General features: G+C 47.0%; 1 protein-coding gene across 2 annotated transcripts in view; it reads right to left on the bottom strand.

Annotated features, from left to right (window-relative positions):
* Positions 1 to 745: 745 nt before the first annotated feature.
* The window catches only part of CAPN15 (calpain 15), a 59,297-nt gene continuing 35,575 nt past the window's right edge, over positions 746 to 24,467 (bottom strand). The window contains exons 2-12 of one of the 2 annotated variants that reach the window (XM_033168030.1): positions 20,182 to 21,643; positions 15,150 to 15,358; positions 11,781 to 11,964; positions 10,636 to 10,859; positions 8,866 to 8,991; positions 7,190 to 7,342; positions 5,883 to 6,044; positions 4,215 to 4,444; positions 3,216 to 3,382; positions 2,250 to 2,428; positions 746 to 1,358 (exon numbers count right to left, since the gene is read on the bottom strand). In XM_033168030.1, the coding sequence (XP_033023921.1) occupies positions 1,181 to 1,358; positions 2,250 to 2,428; positions 3,216 to 3,382; positions 4,215 to 4,444; positions 5,883 to 6,044; positions 7,190 to 7,342; positions 8,866 to 8,991; positions 10,636 to 10,859; positions 11,781 to 11,964; positions 15,150 to 15,358; positions 20,182 to 21,621 (3,252 nt within the window). In that variant the 5' untranslated portion in view covers positions 21,622 to 21,643 and the 3' untranslated portion in view covers positions 746 to 1,180. The remainder of the gene's footprint in view (positions 1,359 to 2,249; positions 2,429 to 3,215; positions 3,383 to 4,214; positions 4,445 to 5,882; positions 6,045 to 7,189; positions 7,343 to 8,865; positions 8,992 to 10,635; positions 10,860 to 11,780; positions 11,965 to 15,149; positions 15,359 to 20,181; positions 21,644 to 24,467) is intronic. The other variant, XM_033168031.1, reaches the window with a different exon arrangement.

Here is a 24,467-nt window from a genome sequence, read left to right as displayed (position 1 = left end):
AGCAGGCAGAGACTCTTATCCCAAACACCACATAAATTTGGTAGCAGGTTCCGCGGCTCATGCTTAAATCAATCTTGCAGAAAAATACAAAACAGTAAGAATAACATTTTCATAGCCAGCACTTCCACCATATGTGTTGCAAGATAGCTTGCATGTTGAGTCTAGCCTGCCACTCGTCCTGCAGAAAAATGGTGCTCACACTAGGTGAGTAGTTTAACACAGTGTTTTTCAACCACTGTTCCGCGGCACACTAGTGTGCCGCGAGATGTTGCCTGGTGTGCCGTGGGAAAAATTGAAAAATTACTTTATATATAGTCAATATAGGCACAGAGTTAAATTTTTTAACATTTTTTAACATTTTCTAATGGTGGTGTGCCTCGTGATTTTTTTCATGAAACAAGTGTGCCTTTGCCCAAAAAAGGTTGAAAAACACTGGTTTAACACATATTTAGCTAGTTTGCAGTTAACAGCACAATGGCTCTGCCATTTTTTTGTACCCCTCCGGCAACCCAGTCTGCAAAACAAAAAACAAAAAACTTCATCACCTAGCCAACCCAGTGCTGGAAGGGAGATGAAGTCCATCTTACAAGTCATCACCCCTCCACCTGCCAATGACAATTCCAGACGTGAGAGAGACAGAGACAGGATGGGCCTACATACCCCTCATCCCAGACCCCACCCGACCCCATTGCAGCAGCCAGCTGACATTTTTAACGGTGGGGTGAGGCACACACACAGACAGACACATTGGCCAGAGGTATATTATTGTTGCAACAGCCTTAGGATTTTTGGCGGCTGTGGGAAGGGTCGAGTCCCAGGACCTGGCGCCTGGGAGCATCTGAGCGCCGCCTGCACCTGGGGCTGGGACACGTCCCTCTCCAGTGCTGTGACATTCCCTTGCTCTCCTATCTTGACAGCAGCTCTGGATAAAGTGCATCATCTGTGGGGAGGCAGGTGGGGAGGGGAGGGAGAGAGGATTTCAAGGGAGGGGGAACCTGAGCAGCTCCCTGCCTGACCCCAGGGGATGGGAGGAAAGGCGCTTGGCTTGAGACACCCAGTCTGTCTGTCCATCCTTCTCAATCCTGATGGCTCAGTAATGGCGGCTCGGGCAACGCCTGAGACAAGTGGGGCCAGAAAAAAGGCAGAAGGAGAAGAGCGGCAGGGAGTGTGGGGCCATTTGTCATAGCGGCCGGGGCCCATGTAGCCCCGCCACCTCGGGCGTCAGCAGCGGATTGTGCGTCCCCTTGGTCGACATCCAGTCATTCAAAAAGGCCTGGGTGGCTTTGCGATGTGCCAGGCGGTGGGTGATGGAGAAACCGGCGTTGCCTTCCAGCTGCGACAGAATCACTAGAACCTGCCTGGAAGAAAACAAAAAGAAAGCAGATAGGTCAGTGAAAGAGAGAGGAAAATAGTGCTAACCCTTGCCCCCACGAGTCTACAGCCACAAAGGAAGGCCCAAGAGCAATGGTAGGAATACAATTCTAATTGGGCAACAGCCCTCTGGCTTTCCAAGTAGCCCTTTCATCATGCAGGAAGGTCTCAGATTTCCCAAAGGCTTCCAGTACACAAACACTCTCTGGGATCAATGTTCTGGCCTGGCACAGACTTAACATTCCAGATCTCTTAAGCAGGTGAAGCACAGAGGTGCAAAACTTCCAGCACACAGGTCAAATGTGGCCCACCAGGCCTCATCACCTGGGCTACAAAGTCATTTGGGACAAGCAATGCCCATCCAGCCTACAAGTGATATCATCCATCCATTGTTTTTGTTCTTATTTTTATTGTGTAATTTGTGTTTTTTGTATCTATGGATGAAGGGCAGTATACAAATTTAATAAATCATCAAAGGACCAACCGGGAGCTTAAGGAGAGATGGACGGAGGCATGCTCCTATTGCCCATCAGATGATGGGTGGTGTGGGTGTGCCTTGCTTCAGAAAGGGGAAGAGATTTCTATTGAAATTACTGTCCAAATCAGGATGGGGCGGAATCTCCATTTTAGCAGTGGTTTCAGTGGGATCTACTTCTCCCTCCCAGTGCTGCTCCTTGAACTTCTCAAAACTGGAGGTTGAAAAACAGTGAAGGCATCTGGACTTGTCAGTCAGTTGAGGAGAGAGGGTGGTCCTCCTCCTTACATTCTACAAGGTGGCAAACTGCTTCACTCCCTCCACATATTGCAATTCCACAACTTAAGCACACCAACAGGAAGTTAATTCTAGTTCTCTCAGCCCCCCGCTGCCTCCCTCTCACCTGTGCAGAGGGGGCACACTGTCCTGCGTTTTGAGGCTGCCTCGTGTCGACACAACGTTGAAGCTGTCTGTGCAGTCGCACTGGACGTGCAGGTAGGATTTAGGGTGCCGGTTCTCCACCACCACAATGAGACCTGCCCAGCCATGTGTCAGGTAGTAGCAAGTCATCCCCTCGCGCCCCTGTGGAAGCAAATCAGCCAGTCAGTCTCAGCCCCAGACCGGCGAATCCTGCCTGCTTCTACCTCACCCCCGCATGGAAATACAGAGTCCCAACCTCCAACACTCAGGCCCAGGCTCACTCCAACTCTTTGGGAAGATGTGTGTTCCCAGGAGCACATGCGCAGCTGCAGGTGCTTGGCTGCTTTCCCGAGAGAACATCCACATACAAAACCCACCCATTCAACTAACAGCAGGACACCTGCCTGCAGAAAGCTGTAGGATTTTATGTAGCTTAGTAAGCTAGGAATTAAGGAACTCTAACCTTCCGCCTGCTATGGACTCTGTAGGTGGTCTTAAACAAGACACTGTCACCTGAGCCTGCTTTGCACCCCAAATATTTTGCCTTGGACTCAGATAACACCTCTTGTTTTTCTGGAGGGAGGACAGAGAGGAGTGTGGGAGTACTGCAGACAGTTTGCATTTGCTGCTCCACCCACTATTTACTGTGACCCCGCCTACCAGTGGCATGTGGCCCTTGGGAGATTGTCCAGCCCGCCCCCCCCATCCCTCACTGCCCTCTAATGGTAGCCAATATCATAGCTGTCAACGTTCCCTTTTTTGTGGGAAATTCCCTTATTGCAGCGCCGTTTACCATTGCAAAAAAAGGGAAAGTTGACAATTATGGCCGTTTCCCAATGCAAAAAAAAGGAAGGTTGACAGCTCTGGCCAATATGCTGATAGTGAGAAGCAGGAAAGATCAGACTCTCTGAAGCAGCCGGGTGGGGTGGGGGCTGGTGCCTGCACGTACCTCATGCCGTTCGCCCTTGTTCTCGGTGAGAAGAATGATGGCATCTGCCAGTGTGGTGGACTGAGCCTCGATCTGTTCCACCATCACCAAGCGGGAGCTGTAGATGGCCAGGATGTAGCTGGAGATGTCAGCAGCTGGGCATGCATTGCCAGTAGTAGGGCTGGAAACTAGTAGAGGTCGAAATAAGCAAGTGAGGCAGCATTAGGCTGCAGGGCCACCTGTCCACAAGGGAGTCCCCACCCCCAAGAATCCCTACCCATCCTGCTATGTGGCCTCTCCCTCACTCAAGCATTTCCAGAGGCCAGCTTAGGAACATGAACTGCCTTCCTGATTGCAATACAGGCCTGGTATTTAGACTGCAACACAAGCCAAGACCTGCATTCTTGAAAGGAAGTACAGAACTGTGCAATAGTAAAAAGCAGAAAAAGTACCTAAAAGGCCATCCAGAGAAGCCCCAGCCTTCCTAAGTGTAAAATAACCCAGTCCCCACCCCCTACACACAGGGGTATTTGGAGAACTTGGACAACAAGCTTCAAATGACTACATACATTGTTGGTACTGTCTACTCAGAAGGAAGTTCTACTGAGTTCAATGGGGCTTTCTCCAAGGTGATTGGGGTTAGGACTGCAATCTGCAAGAAGCCAATGTTTAAGCAATGAAGCATAGCTGTCAACTTTTCCCTTTTCTTGCGAGGAATCCTATTCGGAATAAGGGAATTTCCCTTCTAAAAAGGGGAAAGTTGACAGCTATGCAATGAAGGCAACTTTCAACCGAGAATTAAGGCTGAGGAAGGGAATCTGTGTGGTTCCAGATGAGACTCCCAACTCACATCAGTCCCGACCAGGATGGCAAATGGTCAAGGATGAAGGGAGTTTCGGTCCCAGCAACTTCTGGAGGATCACAGGCTCTGAAAACACATGTGGCTTTTTCTTCTAACAGTGACCCCCCCTTCCACTGCCCTAGGAAATGCAGAAGTAGACCCTGCCACGCAACCCTTACCTTGGCTTGAGGAGGTGCCTGTCAGTGGGGTAGTCCAGTGGTTGAAGGCACAGCACACCACCGCATACTCGCCCGGCTCCAGCATGACATCACAGTTGACAAACTTCTTGACTGCCCGCTTGCTGTGCGCCATCAGGCGGCCCAGGCTGAGCTTGCTGCCATTGATGAAGGTGGCTCGGAAGACCATGATGCAAAGGTCCAGCAAGTGGCTGTCCACTGTGTCCGAGCGCCTGCCAAGGGAAAGGAGGGAAGGGGCGATGGCTCATTGGGAAAGCATGCAGGAAGTGCCAGGTCCAATCTTTGGCAGGGCTGGGAATCAGTCTGTGGGAAACTGCAGCCAGTTGCTGTAGACAACACTGAATTGGATGGGCCAATTGCTAGACTCCTGGTGTAAAGGAGTTCCCTACATTCCTGTGAAGTGCAGTGCAGTCAGAAGTCACTGCACAAGCCGCTGTACCCACGCTCTTTCACCAAATAGGATAACACAAACAATATGGGGTGGGGGGCAAAAATACGGGTCTTGCCAAACTGCTGTCTTGGTAATAGTGGCTTGCAGCAGTGGCCTCACCACCATTTCCATCGTTTCTTTGTTTAGAGTTTCTGTCTTCAGAGAAACATAGAATTGTAGATTTGGAAGGGACCCCAAGGGTCATCTAGCGGCAGAGAGAGAAAGATCCGAGGCAAAAGGAGGGTAGCCCTTCTGCTCCTTTAATAGCTGATGGGAGCCTAGCTTCTCCAATGACACCCTGGGCAACAAGCTGCATCTGCTGCACAACTATTAAGGGGTACAGACAGAGCCCAGCCTGAAACCCTGGAGGGCTGCTGCCAATCAGTGTAGACAGCACTAAAGCTAAATGGATCAATGGTGTAAACTCTGTAAGAGGCAGCTTCCTATGCTCTCTAGGTACAAGGGTCCTGCTTTCTGCTACACATCTGGCCACCCTAGAGAAAAAAGCGGGCAGATGAGCATGTTAAAAAAAAAAAAAACCAACATCCCATTACTGGGTCCTGTGGTGAAGTTTGTAGCAGTTAAAAGTGGGTTCTGAGCCTGAAAATCACAGAAACTAATGACTAAAAATGCCTGTCACTATGAGGGATGGGAAGATGAGAGAAGAGGACTTGTCTATTGTAAGGACTCACAGGGGAGAGAGGCAGCACATATATAAACACCACACCTTTCAATGAGGGCCAGTGTCATGGCTTGAGGACCAGATTTTCTCGGCAGTGAATACCTTCCTGATAAGTATTAAGTGGCAGCCTTCCACTGATATAGAAGGAAAGGGACGTTCTCAGGGTCAATCATTACGGCAGAGGCTAAACCTGTTCCATTGAGAAACAATAATGCCCCTAACTGTCTAGCCACAGTTATCCCATCTGGACAGCTGCAACCTTCATTCTGTTCCTTAGTCATGTTAGAGCAGGACGAATGGCAGGAAATGGCTTTTATGCTGTGAGAGGATAGCAGTGCCACCACCATCATGCTATGTGTCAGCTCAATAGCACAGTTGAGCTGGAACTGGAGATGGGACTAAACAAAAGAGGGGTCAATGCACAAGTGACGATTGCCAAGACGCTATGCTGGTTCTAGAGTAACTAGGGTGATGTAAACAGTGTGCAAGAGCTTTGAATCTTTGTTCAGTGGCTGATGTATGTGATCTGCGACCTCACCTGCTGCCTTCCTGGAAAAGGGCGAACTCCAGAGTTGCACGCTCCAGCACAGTCAGTGAGGTGACGGTAATGGGTCCACTGGCTTTGTTAGGAAAGGTGCCCTGCACACGAACCTCATGCCAGTCTGAATGGAGCTTACAGATGTCCACTGAGTCGAAATACCTGGGCAAGGGAACAGGCAGTTGTCAACCCCGGAAGCAGCTGTAGCCAAGATCCAGACACCCCTGTAAAATCTTCATTGGTAATGGCACAGTTTCTTGGGGGTGGCGAAAGGAGGACCACCTTTTTGTGGAAGAGACAGCTGTGTTGCTGTCCATCTTTCTCTTCCCTCTACACTAGGGTGGCAAACCTTTTATGACCTGAGGACCACACCCAAGCTTCCAAGGGCAAAATGCAAAAGGGGGTAGTGCCACTCTCATACCCAGCACAGACAAAGCTCCAAACTGCTCCTCAACCAATAAGTGCCAATCAGCTGGAGGATGGAGGGAGGATTTTTCTCCCATCATAGCATGAACTGAAAGATTCTCCTCTCCTTCCAGGAATGTGCAGTAACATACTATGCGACGGCCTTCTTGACACTGTAAAAGTGCCTCTTTGTTCTCTTGCATGCCGCCTCTGCTAACAGGTCAGAGTGCTCTGGAAAACTGGAAGGAGTGATTCTTCCTGTTCCCAGAGTACTCCCACCTGCTTGCAATGAAGCACTCAGGGGTTCCCACATTCAGCGCCATAGTTGCGAATTTTGCCGGGAGCTTGTGGCCCACATTAAATGGCTTGGTGTGCCTGATTCTGGTCTCACACTTTTAAAATATTCTAGTTTTCTGTGAGCTCCATCACAGTAGAGGGAGAATGCACAGCCCCCAAAGAACTGGAAGCAAATTCAAACTAACAACTCATGAGAAGGACAGGGGATTCAGAGCAACAATGCTATTTTGCCATTAGGTGCTGTGTTGTTTTTCGAATGGAAAAGAGCAGCAGTTCTTGTTTCTCCCTAACAAGCCATGATCAGCAAGCTAACAATAAACCATGGCTTAAAATTGGCTAGTCATCCTGACTTATTAGGGAGAAGCAAACCACAAACCCTGGTTCGTCCCATTCGCACCAGGGAAGGGGCAAAGCGGGAGTGAATGAGCAGTGCGTATGAGCACTCTGCTTGTACACATTGAAGCATGATAAGTCAGCAGTACATGTGCCTATGCCTTAGATCTGCATCAGAAGCAGGAGCTCACACTCCAGCCAAATCCAAGCTTCTAAAGGCAGCAGAGCAAGGACCCAGAGACACAGGATAGTCTGTGCAATTTTGCCAGTACCTGATGAAGTCACTGTACTCCATCCAGAAGACCCCTTCACTGCTCCCGTGGGGCATCAGCTCATGCCGCAAATGTGCCGGCCAGTGGGGCCATTCGTCAGACCAGCTACCGTTCCAGGAGAAGCGGCCCCAGGGGTTACGGAGTCGCAGGAGCCTGAAAGAAGCAGCAAGACAGAACTGAACTTAAGCTTCTTTATTTAAGTTATGAAATTCTACTCTGCCTGCTCTTTTAAAAAGAAACCCTAAAGAGGGCCTACAACAGAGCAACATTCGTCAATAGCCACAATGGAGACATTTCTTCCAGAACAACAAATCAGATAAATCAGGAAGTTAAATTGCTTAAAGTATGCAGGAATATAAACAGTTTTTATGAAGGGTGGAACCAGACTAAAAGATTTTAGAATCAGTTAATCATTTTAGTTCCAGTTGATGAATCAATTATCAATCAATCAAATATGAATGTGTGTTAAAACATTATATCTAGTGGACTTTATAGTACATTATAGTAGTGGACTTCATTTTCAGATTATGCATACATGTGCTGTAGGAGGCATCATCCTAGAAAAGCCATTCTCACCTTAAAAGAGGAAGAATGCCTCTTTTAAAACACCTGCATTTTTAATAAGAACTTCTAATTTGTTTTTTGCCTGCCCAATTAATTGAGAACCTGTTCAACCAATCCAGAATTTTTAAATGGATTAATCTAACAAATCAATCAACTAAGTTTGCAGACCTAGTTAGATTACATTTCCTGAAGATAACGAAGGATGGGCTTTGACACCGTCCTTTTGGGAAGAAGAGAGATCACCCAACACAGCTTTGGGCTTCTGTTTGATTAAGAAGTAATGTAAGAAACAAAAACAAAAAAACACAACCTTTTAACCAACACACAAACACACACGTCAGCAGAGGAGTGAAAAATAACCTGTCCCTGCTTTGAGGTCTAGTGAGTATGTCAGGCATAGATGGATGGTGGTTCCTGGAGCAGAGCTTCCCCTTTGAGACAGAAGGTGGGATGAGCACATGTTGGGAGAGGTGCTCATTCCCCAAGGGTTGATGGGCCCAGGGAAGTGGTCTGTTTTGAACTTTATAAACCCAGAACCAATTTTAACCCCAATCTGCAATGCTTCCTTAAGTCATCTCCTGCCCATGCTCATCTCTCTTGCTCTCAGATGGCCACTCACAAAGGTCCAGCAGAGCCTAATATGTGTCATTCTGAGGCCCTTTCACCTCTTTGCCTTCCTCTCAAAGTGATTTCACCTTGGGGAGGCAGGCAAAGAGCTAAGTAGGAGCACCGAAGTACCAATCGTACCCTGTATTAAACTCCCGGCTCTTCTCCGGGAAATATATCTGCAATATTCTTTAGTTCTCATACCTGCATCTTTCCTTAGTGTATCTCCATACGGCCTTACAGTGATGTTATGGGCAGATAGTTGAAGTGAACAACAATCCACGAGTCAACATTTTAAATCAGATGTGGTGAACCTTTGGTCCTCCAGATGTTGCTGAACTACAACTCCCATCATTCCTGGACACTGGCCAGGCTTTCTGGGGCTGATAAGAGTTTTAGTTAAGCAACATCTGGAAGAACAAAGGTTCCTGCACACCTACTTTAAACCAAACAAGCAGCCTGCCTAATTAGCTAAGAGCCAGCAATCTTTTCTTGGCCATTTTTACCTGCACCCTTGCACATCTCGGACATCTAATATGGAATACGCATGCCGTGGACGAAGGCCCATGCTTTCGTAGGCTGCATCATCCACCTTCATGTTGCCTCCTCCACAGGATGCACCCATCAGAAAGCTGAAGGATGGGAAATAAAAGGGAGTGGGGAGGGGATAAGAGAAACACAACACAAGAGTTACACTACCTGGCTTAGCATTAGGAGTCAATGGGAGGATAACTGGGGAGCTAAAGTTATCTTAAGGTATGTATCATGTATCAACCCACATTTTGCATAAGCTGGAAAGGTTGTTAATGGCATGCAGAAATACAAAGCTAGTCTGCCATCAGGCTAAGAGAGGTACAACTACCACCACTGCAAGATGCAGGGACTGCAGATGCAGGAACTGCTTGCGCTTTTTAGGACTGGTCTACACATACTGCAAAATGAGATGGGACAATCCTGGCATGGTAGAGTGGACTGTATCAGACTGCAAGGGGAGGAGGGAAGAGGGTGCCATTTCTTAACAATCCCTTGTTGTGGAAAAACTCCCTGCAAATAATTTATTTTGGGGGGCGGGCGGGAAACAGCATGCCGGGCTAAAATATTCTAATCCACTCCTTGCTCTGCTATTTTTCTACTTGTAGAAGATTTCCTTTACACACAGAAGCAATCAGAAATATGATCCTGTACCTATAGTCTGATGTAGGGCAATCTATTTTACCACTTGATTCTGTTGCTTGCGTAGACTAGGCCTAAGTTTCTGATTATAATATAATATAATATAATATAATATAATATAATATAATATAATAAATATGTGATTGGGCCTGGGTTTCTAGGTTAATTCATGGTTTGTTTCATATCAGTAGTAAGGAGGGACTTTGGCAAACATGCATTGCAGCTGATGCTTTAGTGCTGCTAAAAGCTGGTAGCAAAAGCCTCTTTGCAGGAATGCCCAGTTCCCAACTGTGCACGTGACACCACTTTTGAGCCGCTTACACTCAGTTTTCCAGCCCCCTGCTCCCCATGCAATGACTACATGCAACATAACCCTCACCCACCTTCCTGCCACACTCCTCCTCTGCCTCTGAAGTAATTACTCAGCCTTGCACTCTTGGCAGGTGGAGCAAAGCGGGGAGGTGGCCTATATTCAGCAGCTGTTGCATGCAGAAGAGTATTGCACACAGGCAGACAAAGCTGTGAATGGCAGGAGTTCTAACATTCGTATACTACTGGGTTGGGGCTTTAACGGTATGATCTTTAACAGGGGCTCTGAATTAGGTCACATCCACACCATACATTTAAAGCACATGGCTCCCCCCCCCCCAAATCCTGGGTACTCAACTGCTCCAACTGAGAATTCAATAGTCCATGCAACAGAAGCATAGAACAGAACAGCTTGGGGCTTCACTTTTCTCTTGGGCTGATGGCACATGCTGTACCTAGCTCTGAGTGTTCATGGGCATCTTGGACCAATACAGAAAGCATCCCATGACACTAGCCTCTCCAAGGCAGCTCATCAGAGCAGTGCATTCTGAGATTTTCAGTCTATCTGTCGTTCCAGCTTACTAAGGATGAGGGTAGCCAAGGGGTGCATTTTACAGCAACAGGCCTCAGTGGCCCGCCTTAGCTCTCTTTCTTTGCTAGAGCCACAGCAGTAAGCTCAATGAAATTCCACTTTTCCCTTGGTCTAGATGCGGCCCGACCGGCCGCAGATGCCAAATCAGTCTTTACGCTCCTCACAGCTGAAGGGGAAAGCCCTCCCTCCTGCCTCGTCTTACCCAGCCTCCTTAGAACTCAGCATTTTGGCCCAGATGAGGTCAGTGTCAATGGGCTCCTCGCGAGGGTTAGTGGAGCTGACCTGCAGCATCAGGCTCTCGCAGGGGGCGCCGGTTAGCGTAGCTAGGCCTTCAATAGCGCGCCCTGCCTGGAGGGCAAAGTACGAACCATGGAGTTTGGCCAGGGCCTTCTCAATAAGGGCCACCCATAGCTGCTTCCTCTGGGCCTGGGGGAGAAGGACACAAATCAATGCATGCAAACAAGGCTGTCGAACAACTTCAGAGTTCATAATTGATTCTTTCTATTTTAAAAGACTGGGTTAATTGCATTTAAATACATTTGCATGCTACAGATGGGCTAAGGGTGACCTTATCCGCCTACAGCACAAGCGTTAACAACGGGTGGACACCCTTGGCTAGAGTTTTGTGTACTCTGCATGTAATTAAATGAAAACTCTGAGCCCAGGCAATCCAAGATCTATGCCAAGGAAAAGTGGATTTTGCAACTATATAAATTATGCAAACTGAGTGCAAATGCATAACTTATTCTGCTTTTTCAATGTTATAATCATAATATAGTCTGACTTTGTTAAGTCACAGGAAGAGCAAGGAGACTTCAGCCATGTCGCTCAAACCCTTAAAATCTTATTCAGTCCTCTCTGTGGCTCCTGAAATTTCAGTATGTATCATCCGAATATTTTTTGAGCATTCTTGTGCAGGATAAGAACTAGAAACCTTTTTTAAAAGCAAAACAAAATAAAAGCTGAAATTCTCAGGAAGCTAAATTCTGCACCCACCAGCACATATTCACTCTTGTAAAGCCACATTATGAATTCAGCCCTCTACTTGTTCTAGAACAGATGGTCAATCTGTGACCCTCCAGATGCTGTTGGACTACAACTCCAATCAACCCCAGCCATTCCCAGTTCAACAACATCTGGGGGGGGCTGCAAGTTTCCCATCTAAATGAACTGCTAAGCTGGAGACCCCATGTAGAGTCTTTTACAGGACACATAGCACAGCATCTCTCAGTTTGCTATAAAAGAGACACTTTCGCACAACTCTGTTCCCAACCTCTGGCACATCCCCCTCTGTGGTTTCCCCTGCTGTAATGGCTAATGCTAGCCGTATCAAATCCCAGCACCCACCTGAGAGAAGAGGAGGTAGCCACACTCATCACAGGGCAGCATGTCATCCACCAGCACAGTGGTCCAGGTGCCATCTTTGCAAAGCCGCACCTGATAGGCTCCCTCCAGGCACATGGTCCGTGTAATCATGACCCGTTCCACCAACTCAGGCCTTTCTGCCAGCACAGCCAGAGCACTGAGGAACCTGAAAAGGAGGTGCCAGATGAAGCCAGTTAATACCAGGAGGGCTGCTCACCAGCAAGTCAATGACCACATTCAGATATCATTCTAGACTATGGTTTCATGTGATGTGCCTAGTCTCCTCCTGAACTCTCACACACTCCTCCCCTCCTTCTGTATGGCACTCATTCCTGCTTTTGGTTAACTGTAGCTTCCTGTGTCATATGAAGCAAGAGCTGTACTTAACATTTGCGTTATTAACAATAGATAATAACAATCTACAAGGCACAGGAGGGGCAATTAATTACGCTTCAAGCTGAGAAACTGGCTTGCACTATCGTTCACTCGATGATTTCTGGAGGTATTTCCATCATACAAGATAAGAATTATACTTTCTTTTCCAAGAAAAATCAAATATATTCAGTGGCGGATTATATTCTTACTTCTCCAGGTATTATTAAAGACTCTAGAGAAATAAAGAATGTTTCAATTTTGTATGCAGATCATGCACCAGTGAAATTTGAGTAGATCTATTTAATAAATACTCAGATTGGAAGTTACATAATTTGATTTTACAAAATAAAGAAACTGCATATAAGCTGAGATAGCAAATTAATTATATATATATATATATTAAAAATATATTATATATATTAATAATAGAATGAATGAAATCAACTTTAAATGTCCCCCGAACTATAATAAGGTATTCTTCAGATGTATTTGTGTTAGAAAGTTGGGATTATTTGGAAAGAAAATCAGTAAGAAAATACAGTAAAATAGAAATATCTCTCTCTCTCTCTCTCTCTCTCTCTCTGTGTGTGTGTGTGTGTGTACATGGTCTGCTGAACTGATCCACCGAGTTCATATTGGAAAGAGCAGTTACACTGGTGCCGGTCTTCTTTGTAGGTAGGAGTAGCTAATGTGTCTTCCAAATGCTGGACTCCAGCTCCCATCAACCCCAGCCAGCATAGGCAGTGGCCAGGAATGATGGGAATTGTAGTCCAACAAAGTTTTTGAGCGCCTCAAAAATGTTGATCTGTGCAGGATGTGTGAGAAACAGGGCTTCATGGGTTTATATTTGTTTATTGATTAACAGTATTTTTATATTGCCTAACAACTTGACGTTCTCTAGGTGGTAAACAACTAAGACAGGATAAATGAGCATACCCTAGGAAAGCCTTCCTCAACTTGGTGGCTCAATATATCTTTAGGACTACAACTCCCATCATTCCTAGCCACCGGCCATGCTGGTTGGGACTTGCATTCCTCAAAACCAGGAAGGCACCTAACTTGGGAAGTTGGTCTAAGTGAACAGTGTCCATCCAATGTTTATAGCATTTCTCATATGCTGTCTTTCTGTGGTAAATGGTATTTAAGGTGGCTTAATAGCATTTAATTGAACAAGTGGTTTTTTAAAATAAAAATAGATGCATGACTGCAAAATTTAAAAAGTCATAGGCTACAGGGAATAATCGCTCTAAAAGGCCAATTTTTCACCAATTGCGTGTGCAGACCACAATGAATTGATTTTATTTTTTTATTTTTTTATTCATAACATGGCACTACTAACTGAAAAGTTTCCCTCTCTTGAAAATCCTTATTGGAGTCGTATTTCCCCAACAGCTGATTCTACTGGATTCTGAGATTTCATCTACTGACATCCACAGCTTTCAGTGATACTGAGCTGCAGTCCTCCAGTATGGCCAAAAGTGAGGGATGGTGGGAGCTGGAGTCCACCAGGTTACCCACTTTCACTTATACCACCCTTTGAATCTAGTAAGCAATTTATTAATCCATATCTATGGACTGCATCCCATCCCCAGGAATCAGTATGTACCCCTCCAACCAGAGCTCATTGCTTCTGGTATCTGGTTAGCATCATTCCACCAGGAAACGGCAATATGACAACTTGTTAAGAGGCTACAGCAACGGCTTTCAGACTTCTGGGGAATCCTGAGAAGCTTATCAAGAGTTCAATGGGAATCTATTTGATTGATTCATCTTCAGGTTCCCAAATCATCTTATAACAAATTAAAACAGAACAAAATAAAACAAGAACATTACAACAAGATGATCGGCAAACACAGACAAGATTAATCGAAAGACAGCTTGCCTGCTATGACCAACCTTGCTCAGTCATCATGTAGCCGCAGGTGAGTGGTGGGTACAATTCTGGAGCGCCTATTTTCATTTGACTTGGCCAGCATTCTGCGCAAATTGAGCATGTACCTTAATATATGGTCTAAAATCTATGTCAGGGTTTGTGGCAGGCATGCAGAGTTCCTTAGCAGACACACTGATGTGGAAAGTGTTCTCTCAAGGCTTGAAACTTGACAGCCTCCAACAGAGATTATTATGGTTCATATTTCACACAGGGGAAAGTGGAATTGTGATGCAGGCCATGCTATTGGCCCGCAAAAATGACTCCAGAGGCTTTTTTTCCACTCCTGTCTTCCCTAGTAATGCACAGATGCAGGAAAGTACTGTAAGGCCCAACAAGCCTGACCATGGAATACTGTCCATGCTCTATAACAGTGTTATTCAACCTTGCACCCCCAGGTTATGTAGAACTCCAGCTCCCAACAGCCAGCATGGTCAATGGTCAGGGATGATGGGAGTTGTAGTCCAATGTGATCTGGGAAAGACAGTCCTAGAATATGACCCCATAATCCTTTGGAGTGCCTCAGCAGATTGATCACTGTGAAAAATGCTGCTTGAATTATAACATGAGAAAATCACAGGGCTCAAAAGATTTAAATGTGATGTGCATGTGCACATGCTAAGTACAGTCCCGCTCATGAGAAACATTTTCATTGAGGTCCTGGCTTTGTAGCTCATCTTTTAGCCCTAAAGTGATCTGCATGTTGTCCCTGCTGAGGGGGAAAGCTCCTTTATTCTTGCTGGGGGAAAGTGGTTGGTTTTTCAGATCTCTCTTGCATGCCACCAGAGGGCAGCCAACATCTGTAGCCAGCAGAAAGAAAGAAAGCTCTGAAAGTAGAAAAGTAAAGGCCTTAGGGTGTCCTCCCACTCGGTGCTGGGAAGCTGGATGAGATGGCTGCAAATGCACCTGCCAGAATCTTGTGTCAGGATCCTACCAAGTCCAAACCACACTCTCTGCTTGCGTATAATGGTCATTAGCAACGGGGTCCCCACATATCTAATTCCCCTTAAAAGCCACAGTTGAATCCGATTGCCCTTAATTCTTACCAGCAATTTCCCAGGAGCCCTTGCAGGATGTCAGAGGGCCGAGGTGTCCGGAAAACAGACCACTTGACTGAACGGTCCTTGAAGATGCTGCAGTTGATTTCATGAGGCCTCAGCCACTGCTTCACTCGCTGCTGGACACTGTCCCCTTCGGGGAAGCCAACTGACTTGGGCCCTGGAGGGAAACTGTCATCCACAAAGTTGACCTTGTTCTGCAGATACAAAATTCAAGAAGCCCAAGGGCATCCTTGTTACTGATATTCAGTTCCACATGAAAGCAGGGGCTGCTGCAGCAACTGTTGGACACATGCTGGCAGTCTTGCTTTAGAGGCACGCAGGTCCCTTCTGCACCATAGACTCAGAGCAGTACTATACCACTTTAAACAGTCACAGCTTCCCCCAAAGAATTATGGGAACTGTAGCAGAGGTGTTGTTAGGAGATCCCCATTCCCCTCACAGCTACAATGCCCAGTTTCCTGAGAAGAGGGACTGACTGTCAAATCACTTTCGGAAATGAAGCTCTTTGAGAGGAAAAGGGGTATCCTAACAACTCTAAGCACACTAAAACTACAGTTCCCAGGATTCTTTGGGGGGGGGGGCATGAATGTTTAAAGTGGTATGATACTGCCTTAAATGTAAAGTGCAGGTGAGAATTCAGTTCATTCCAACTTTCTTTCCTGTGCATATTCTAGAACAGACTAAACAATAGCTAAAGCTGCTCCTTATCCATCAAACACAGTACTGTTGAAGTCTGGCTCCCTCTAGAGTTACAGGTCAATGTCTTTCTCAGTTCCTGCTATCTGAGGACTAGCCTGCATATTGAGGCAGGCATACAGTGAGTCATACCTCTGCCCACTAAGGAGGATGAAACTGCCAACATCCTTTCCTTGATCAGCACCCATGGGCACCTCAGCTGATGAAATACGAAGGTAAACAGACAAGTGAGTTAAGCACCTGTGCATACTTAGTAACAGGTTGAGTAGCCCAGTACAGTCAACCCCTTCTCCTCCTTAAATCTGTCATAGCTCCCACTTTACATGTAAGCAAAACCAAGGAAGAACTGCTATGAAGGCAGAATACCCTGAATATCAATTACTGGGGAGCAACAGAGGGAGAGAGCTATCACCCTCATGCCTGGCTTGTGAACTTTCCATTGGCATCTGGTTGGCCACTGGGGGGGGGGGGGAGGAATCTGTACTAGAGAGGACATTGATCTGATTCAACTGCAGGGCTCTTCTTATGTTAAATAGTGAGACTTAGACCTGGTACAGTTCCAGGCGGGTGACAGAATACTTGAATCCTCCAGTATAGCCCCGTTTTCATATTTTCAAGCTTAGCTCTGCACTGATGCAGGTAAGACATTTTAGCTCAATATAACCCAGTTTTGTACCAAGCAATGCAGGTATGTGACTTGTGTACATTTGCTGCTATGCAAAATGTTCTGCTTTGCAGAAGGATGGAGAAGGTGTCCTACAGAGCTATGAAATACGGCTCTTAATTACTGGGAAAGCCAAATTAGCAGCCTGTCTGGCTTCTTTGGTTTTACTAAGCATGATTCATGCACTTGTCTCCAACAATAAGGGCTAGAAACTTGATTTATTTATTAGAAGGTGGGGGTGGGGTGGAGAATGAGGTACTTGGGATGCTGAGTTCTGCATTGCTTGTTTGGGTCACAGAATGTAAAAGTCCCTGATTGTATCCCTATTCAGAAATAGTGATTAAAAAGAATGTTTCAGAGTCGGACAACCTGATCTGTCCCACTTCAGCTGCTATGAAGAGAACTGGAGATCAACATCCATGATTCCTCGCTTTGCAGGCTTCCTGCAATACATTTCTTCCAGTTAGAGGAAAGGTCGTCATCCTACACACACTTATTTGGAAGGAAGTCATTTTGAACTCAGTGAGACTTGTCTTGAAATGAATGTGCAAAGGAGGAGACTGTACTGCACAGTTGGCATCTCTCCCTTCCCCTCTGTGCTGCTGTGTCCAGGCAGCAGCCACTGAAGCTCCCTCAAGCTTCAAACCTCCCAGCAAATTTCTGCCCCAAACAGCCTGTTCTCAGTGCTCACTGTGCTACCATTGCCAAGGCATGCGCTGGGGTCAGATGCTCCCTTGAGGTCCCTGAATTGCAATGTGATTAATGCTGAAGGCTCTCCCAAGAAAGCAGCAGAGATGAAGGGATGGCATTTCCCAAAGAAACATGGAAAAAACATTAGCAAGCTAGAGGAGAACTGAGACTAAGTCCAGGAGAAGTGTGGATGTATTGGTTTTGTGTGTGTGTGTGTGTGTGTGTGTGTGTGTGGCATGCAAATCCCTGGCAGACAACAAACTGCCTCTCCTTTGGGGGACCAGCCTTTGGGGCTTCTAGCTCCAGAGTCTGGATACTGATGCTTCAATACAAATCCGTCCTCCACAGCAGAAGACGGGAAAACTCAGGACAAAGTATGGACTTGTCTACTGCCTCAGAGTGGGCTTTCTCATGTACATGTTTCTCAAGGCACATGTTTCTTGAACTCCTGGGTGCATGCTACAGTGATAAGCTGCAAGCACAAGATGTGCCCTCTGAAGGGTTCATACTCATATTAGGCCTGAACCAACAAAGCACTAGTGTACTTTGAGGGCAGGTGGCTAAGACTGAGCTGAGAACCAGAAGCCTCCTGTTTGAACCTCTGCCATAAAACTCATTAGAAGGCCTTTAGCAAAACATTCTCTTTCAGTCTCAAACCTGTCACACACACACAGTCCCAATCTGCAATATAAGGATAGAACCACAGGCTTACCTGTTAGAGCTGTTGTAAGGACAAGAGCTTGGAGTAAATTGCTTTGAAAATTTTCTAGAGTTTTCAGTTGTAGTAGCTTGTGTATGAAAACACCCTTTCAAAAGAAGCTTATCTGGCATCCATTGTTTTGTCTATCTGGTACCACCCCAAGACATATTTTTTTTGCCCAGGCCTATGTGAAATAGCTTTATCTGCTATGCTTAAATAAATAAATAATAATAATAAATCATGCTGATATTCTCCACGCTGTTTTTCCTTGTGTTTATTTATTGTGATTTTATATTGGCCAATTTTTAAAAAATTATTTTCTTCATTGCTGCTTTCACAATTTTACCTAAGGGTAGCCTAATAACATTTTAAATGAAATAAAATAAAAATATATAGACTCTTATTTTAGCACTGCTGCATGCAAGCAAGCAAGTGCACAGGCGCTGTGCCACAACCACCCTCACCCCAATAATACACAAAATTGGAACGAATCCCTCAAGTCACTTCAGCACCTGAAGATCTGTTCTTCTCAGCACCTACCAAAGACCTTCCTCTTTCAACAAGTCTTTGAAGTAGGTATCTTTCGTAGCCTGCATCTGCACTGGGAATTGTTTTTAGATGTTTTCATTACTGTATTGGTTGTATGTTTGCTGCCCTGAGCTCATTTGGGAGGAAGGGTGGGATAGAAATTTAATTAAATTAATAAAATCTGGGGGAAGAGAGAGAATAGATTTTGTGCTTCAGCAAGAATTGGGAGCTGGTGTGTGTGTGTGTGTGTGTGTGTGCGTGCGTGCGTGTGTGTGTCAGGGTTTGAGGGAATGCAATGACAGAGAGAGAGAGAGAAGGAGAGAAGGCCTCCTCTATTCCTTGGCTGGAAATTTGGATGCCCTGCATGAAGGCCACCTGCTGTGCCTGTGCATTGCTCCCTCAGAAGTCTAACACGATTAAATTTCATTTCAGGCACCCGCTTGATGTGGCTTCAATCACCACAGCCTGCTCAGAAATAAAACAGCACTTGATCATTAAAGCCACCGCACAATTAGTTATTAATGAGCGTGGCGAGTGGCCTTTTCCTGAGGCTGCCAAGCGGACCCAGAGGACACCTGCTCTTGCTAATTAAACAGGGTGAAATCCCAAAGTTCTTCCTTGGGCTGAGCACCCTTTCGCTGAATTCTTTAAAAGAGCACTTCAGGGGTTGGATCGTTGAGTGGACTGACTCAGGGCAGAAGGAGGACCATTCCTGGTATGAACATGGATCAGTTGCTAGATTGAACTTAAACCCAATTCTCCTAAAGTGCTTTGGTATTGCTGCTTATTTCAGGGCCAGAACATCACAAAGATGACTGATCACTGAAAGCCTGCATGATGTTGCAATGAGTGTGTCTCACTAGGGGCCCAGGTTCAAATCCCCACTCAGAATGGAGCCCATGGGATGACCTTGATGCTGCTTTGAGTTCCTTGGAGGAAAATGCAGAATATCAATGAAATAAATAAATAAATAAATAGCTCATAAATAGGAGCAAGGAGACGAAGCACTTCATGTCCCTTTCCCCCTCCACCCAAAAGATATTAAAAGCATAAGAAGATTTGTCAAAGACAACAAATGCAGTGTGTAAATATGAAATGTGCAACTGAAAGCTAAATAACAATAAAAGATACAAATAAAAAAACAATGAATGTTAGTTGATGGCGCTCAAGTATTTAAAAATGGCAAATACAGTCATACCTCATGTTACGATCGCTGCGGGTTATGTCTTTTCAGGTTTGTACTCTGTGTGAACCCAGAAGTACCAGAACGGGGGACTTCCGGGTTTAGACGCTTCGCGCATGCACAGAAGTGCCGAATTACATCACACACGTGTGCAGACGTGCCGCTGCGTGATACGAACGCTGCGTGTTGCAGACGTGCCTCTGTCACGGATTACGTCTGCAACCCGAGCATACACTGTACAGTAGGTAGTAAGCAAGACCAGATAGGACTGCTACACGAACTCTCAAAGGATCTTCCAACACTCTCCTTGGTCTAACGGAGAACACGAAAATATGGAACACATGGAGATCACACACTGAAAACTCAAGCGTTTTGCCCAGTCCTCTTCTGCACCAACTTCTAAGATTTCAAAGAGCACTGCCTATATCTTTTCCTGCCTGTCTACTGAGTAGCCAAGTCTGGAAACTTACTTTGTATAAATAAAAAGGACTTATCTTTTGGATACAAACTTTTACATGGTGTAATGACAGGCAAGAGGACACTCAGAGAAACTCACCTCTTGACAGAAGGAGACAATGTTTTCCCAGAGGGCTTTGGCCTCCCCCTCATCTGTCTGCCGCCGCTTCTCTGCGTGCATACTCTCCCGGCGCCTGAGTGGCTTGGCGCCCTTGCGCTGCAACAGGTAGCCCTGGGGAGTGTGGCAGGCGACACAGTGCTTGGCTTTGAACTCATTGAGCAGCGTGCAAGCTGGGCAAGGCCACTGGCTGGGCCTTTCTGGGGTCACAGGTGGTTGCGAGGGGAAGAGGCGGGCCACTTTGCGGGCCGAGGGGGCCTTAGAGCTGCAGGCTGGGCAACTGCCTTTGTCTGAGCCACACTCAGGGCATTTGAGAGCCAACTCTCCCTGCGTGCCGTGTTCCTGGAAGCCATGCAGCTTGGAGGAGCCGCAGGCCTTGCACTTCTGAGAGGCTGTGGGGTTCTTCAACGTGCACTTGGAACAGGACCAGGTGGTGAAATCGGGGCTGGATGGACCGCAGGGAGTGAAGCGCACAGAATCGCCAGTCAAGTCAATGGTGTCACTTCCCTTCTGGGTGCTACAGGCCTCGCAGGTGCCAGCTCCCGAGGTGTTGAGAAGGGAGCAGGTGCTGCACTTCCAGGGCGATGGGCTCACCTCCATTTCTTCTTCCAGCACGCTCAGCCGCTTTGTTGCCATCAGCTCCTGGAAGCGAATGGCCTTTTGCACAGGTGCTGGTGGGGAGGCTGGCTGGGAGGTCTCAGGCACCGGTGGCTGCAGCTGGGGGGGCACCTCTCGGCGGCTGCGGGGAACGGGGTTGTTTTGGAGGCCGGGGGAGAAAAGGCTAAAGCTTGGCATCTTCTGGCTCTCTTGCTCAACTGTGGATGCACCTGGGTTGGCAATGGGATGGCTCTCGGGATTGTCCGTAGCAACGCTGGGCTGAGGGGTGGTGGGTGCTATGTGGAAGCCGGCAGGAGCGATGACTTCAGGGACGACCAGCGCCTCTGGGGGGATCTTGGGCAGCGAGAGCTTGCGGGGGCCCCCACAGGCCGAGCACGAGTTGGCCATTGGGGTGTTGTGAAGGGTGCAGCGCTGGCAGGCCCAGCCATCCTCCAGCCCCACTTCCTCTGGGCTCTTCCCCCCAGAGTCCTCACCAGGGCTCTCGGCCTTGGGAAGTTCCTCCTTGCTGGTGCCCTTGGGCTCTACCAAGGTGGTGGGCTTTGGCAGGACTCCGTTGATGATGGGCAGTGGGGAGCCCCCGGGCCCAGGCTCAGGGGTGAAGCCACACACCTCGCAGGCCTCTTTGCCCAAGAAGTTCCGGAAGGTGCAGCGAGCACAGGGCCATTTCTGCTCTTCTACACTGAGGCGCAGGATTTGGTTGAGGTCGGGCTTCTGACGTGGGGCCTCGCAGATGGAGCATTGGCGCTGTCCTACGGGGTTCAGGAACGTGCAGCGGGTGCAAGACCATTCCCGCACAGCGGCCATAGAACCAGAAGAGTGGGTGTGGCTGCAACAGACAAGAAAGAAAGGCAACCATTACTTGACATCGTAAGACGGGAGCAGAGGGAAGTGGTGCCTCCTGCTACTGACAGCATGGGGTCACCCACAGCGTACCCATGAGGGTAAGGGTGCCCCTGAGTTCTTCTCCTAATGCCTACAATATCTCTGAAACCGCCCCTCCCCACAACAGCCCCTTGGATCATGAGGTGGTGAGGATAGTTATGTTCTTCCCTTGGAAAAAATACCAGCACTTTCTCACTTCCTCTTTCAGTTCTATGCACTTTACAAGGCACTGATTAATTATACTGAAGTGTCCAGAGGGGGTGGCGATCACAGCATCCATCCCAAAATCTGCATGTGCCCACAGGCCTAGGAAAGTCGGCAACTCCCAACTTACAGAACGGGATCCAGACTAGATCATGTTCCTTTGAGATCAGGGGGCCTTCTACATTCAAAGCATGTACTCTAACTACCAAGCCATGCGACAGATCCACTTGCCCACCAGGCCCTTGTTTCAGAGCAATTCCTGCACTGTTCTTTGCACTCATGGAACATACAGGAGCATGCCAGGTCAAGGAGGAACAAACTGGAAGCATCTGCTCCTTCCTTGCCCTGCAAAGAAGCAGCAGACACAATCTCCCTTACACAAATGGCAAAATCTGCCCTCGTTAAGTCTCTACTTCTGCCTTGCCAATTCAGAGGACAAAGCAAGAGAAACCAACTACACTTTCAAGTTATCGGCTGCTCACCTTGCATGGTAAGCAGGCTGCTACCTTACCCAACAGTAGCAGTTTTTCTTATATGCTAACTTTTACCAGTGACACACTTCTAGGGGCCTGCTTGTAGTGGCCAAGTAAACAAGTGCTGCCCTGCTTTGTTTTACCCCCATTCTGAGAAGGAAATTGGGTAGCCGAAGTAGAAGAGTACAGTGGTAAGTCTGGTTAAATATTTAATTCGTTCCGGAGGTCCGCTCTTAACCTGAAACTGTTCTTAACCTGAAGCACTACTTTAGCTAATGGGATCTCCCGCTGCCGCTGCGCCGCCAGAGCACAATTTCTGTTCTTATCCTGAAGCAAAGTTCTTAACCTAAAGTGTTATTTCTGAGTTAGCGGAGTATGTAACCTGAAGCGTATGTAACCCGAGGTACCACTGTACAAAAAATGCCTAGCAGCCAGCATCAAATTGTTAAAAGCCAGCCCAGCAGAAATCTGAGCACGCACTGGTAATTCTTAGGCATCAATGTAGCAAATGTATAGATATCTGGGCTTGCTGGATCCCAAATTCACATTTTCTTGCTCAGTGCTAAAAAGAAGAGAGGAAGTTGCCTTGGACGGACTATCCATTGCAAACTATTTATATTCAAGACAAGGGCTTGGATAGTGAAAGAGTTAATCCTTGGCCCAGAATTGTCCACTCACTTTACTGATTCTTTTGGGAAAGGATGTAGTTCAGGGGTAGAGAACTTGTTCTGCATGTGGAAAGAAGTTTCCAGGTTCAATTCCCAATATTTCCTGGAGGAAGTGGGAAAGATCTTCATTTGAAATCCTGAAGTCTCTGCCAGTCAACATAACGTAGACAATGCTAAATCGAACCAGCTGTCTGACTCAGTAGAAGGCAGCTTTCAACATTTCTATATACCACTAGGAAAATCTGCACTTAAATTTGCACAGTGTTCATGGGGGTCAGAAAGTGGCAATTTCCAGACTAGACCTGGCCCCTTAAGACGAGCCACTTGGCCATTAATTTGCCAACCCCTTTCCTTCTATGGAAACAGCTGAAGGAGGCAAGGGAGCACAGGAAAGAGGATCTTTTTTCTTCCATGATTCTATCTCCTTGTCTCCACACAGACACACACACACACACACACCCCTTTTAAGAGCTGTCGGCCAGCAAAAGTAAGCATAGAATGACATTTCATAAGTTTTTAGCCCTGCTTCTTCAGCGTGAGCATTAGCAGAGGGGTGATTTTGGGGAGCAGCTCTCTAGGGTCTCAAGGCCTGAGTCTTTCCCAGCCTACCAGGTGATGCTAGGAATCAACACTGGGTCCTTCTGCATACTGAGGAACTGCCTGGGGAAGGTCTATGACTCTGTAGGTCCCAGGTTCAATACCCTGTATCTCCAAGTAGGACTGGGGAAAATCCTTGTCTGAAACCCTGGAGACTTGCTGTCAGTTGGCCTAAACCACTGGTCAGGACTCCCTAATGGGTTCATGGCCTGACCCCAGGAGGGCCACAACAGGAAAACTACCACCATGCATATATAAGGTAAAAGGTTAAGAAATGGGTCCCCAAATGCATGTTTGAATTAAAAGTGGGTCCTAGGTCTGAAAAGGTTGAAGATACCTGACTTAGACAATACAGAGCTAGATGAGCCAATGGTCTGACTTGGTATAAGGCAGGTTCCTATGTTCTTGTGAGAAAGTCACACTGCTGCAAGATGCATAAGGTCGCCTGGAGTCTCCCACACTAACCATTGCAGACTTGAACTTAAAACTTCAGTGCTTTGTCAAACTAACAGCCTCAGCAGTGGAAATTAATTGTGTTCCCAGAACAACAGTCAGTGATCTGTTTGGAGGGGGCGGTGGTGAAGGGGTAAACCAGTTGTGTGCTTGGCATCAGGTTATGCAGTCTCCCACTCTTCCATTCATTTCATCCTTCTTGTTGTCATTGCCCTTCTCCTCACTCTGCTGCTTCCACAGGACTCCTCTCCCTCCCCTCTTGTCTCCAGCTGGCCAATTATTTTTCAAGCCCTGGGTTGCTGCTGTCCTAGTTACAAGGACATCGCTGTCTGCTATGCGCACCCTGCCTGATGTCTGACTAGCAGCAAGGAAG

The sequence above is a fragment of the Lacerta agilis genome, chromosome 13 (genome assembly GCF_009819535.1).
Source record: "Lacerta agilis isolate rLacAgi1 chromosome 13, rLacAgi1.pri, whole genome shotgun sequence".
NCBI classification, from domain to species: Eukaryota; Metazoa; Chordata; class Lepidosauria; order Squamata; family Lacertidae; genus Lacerta; species Lacerta agilis.
The sequence above is the reverse complement of the archived record's forward strand: the minus strand, read 5'-3'. Positions and strand labels throughout refer to the sequence as shown.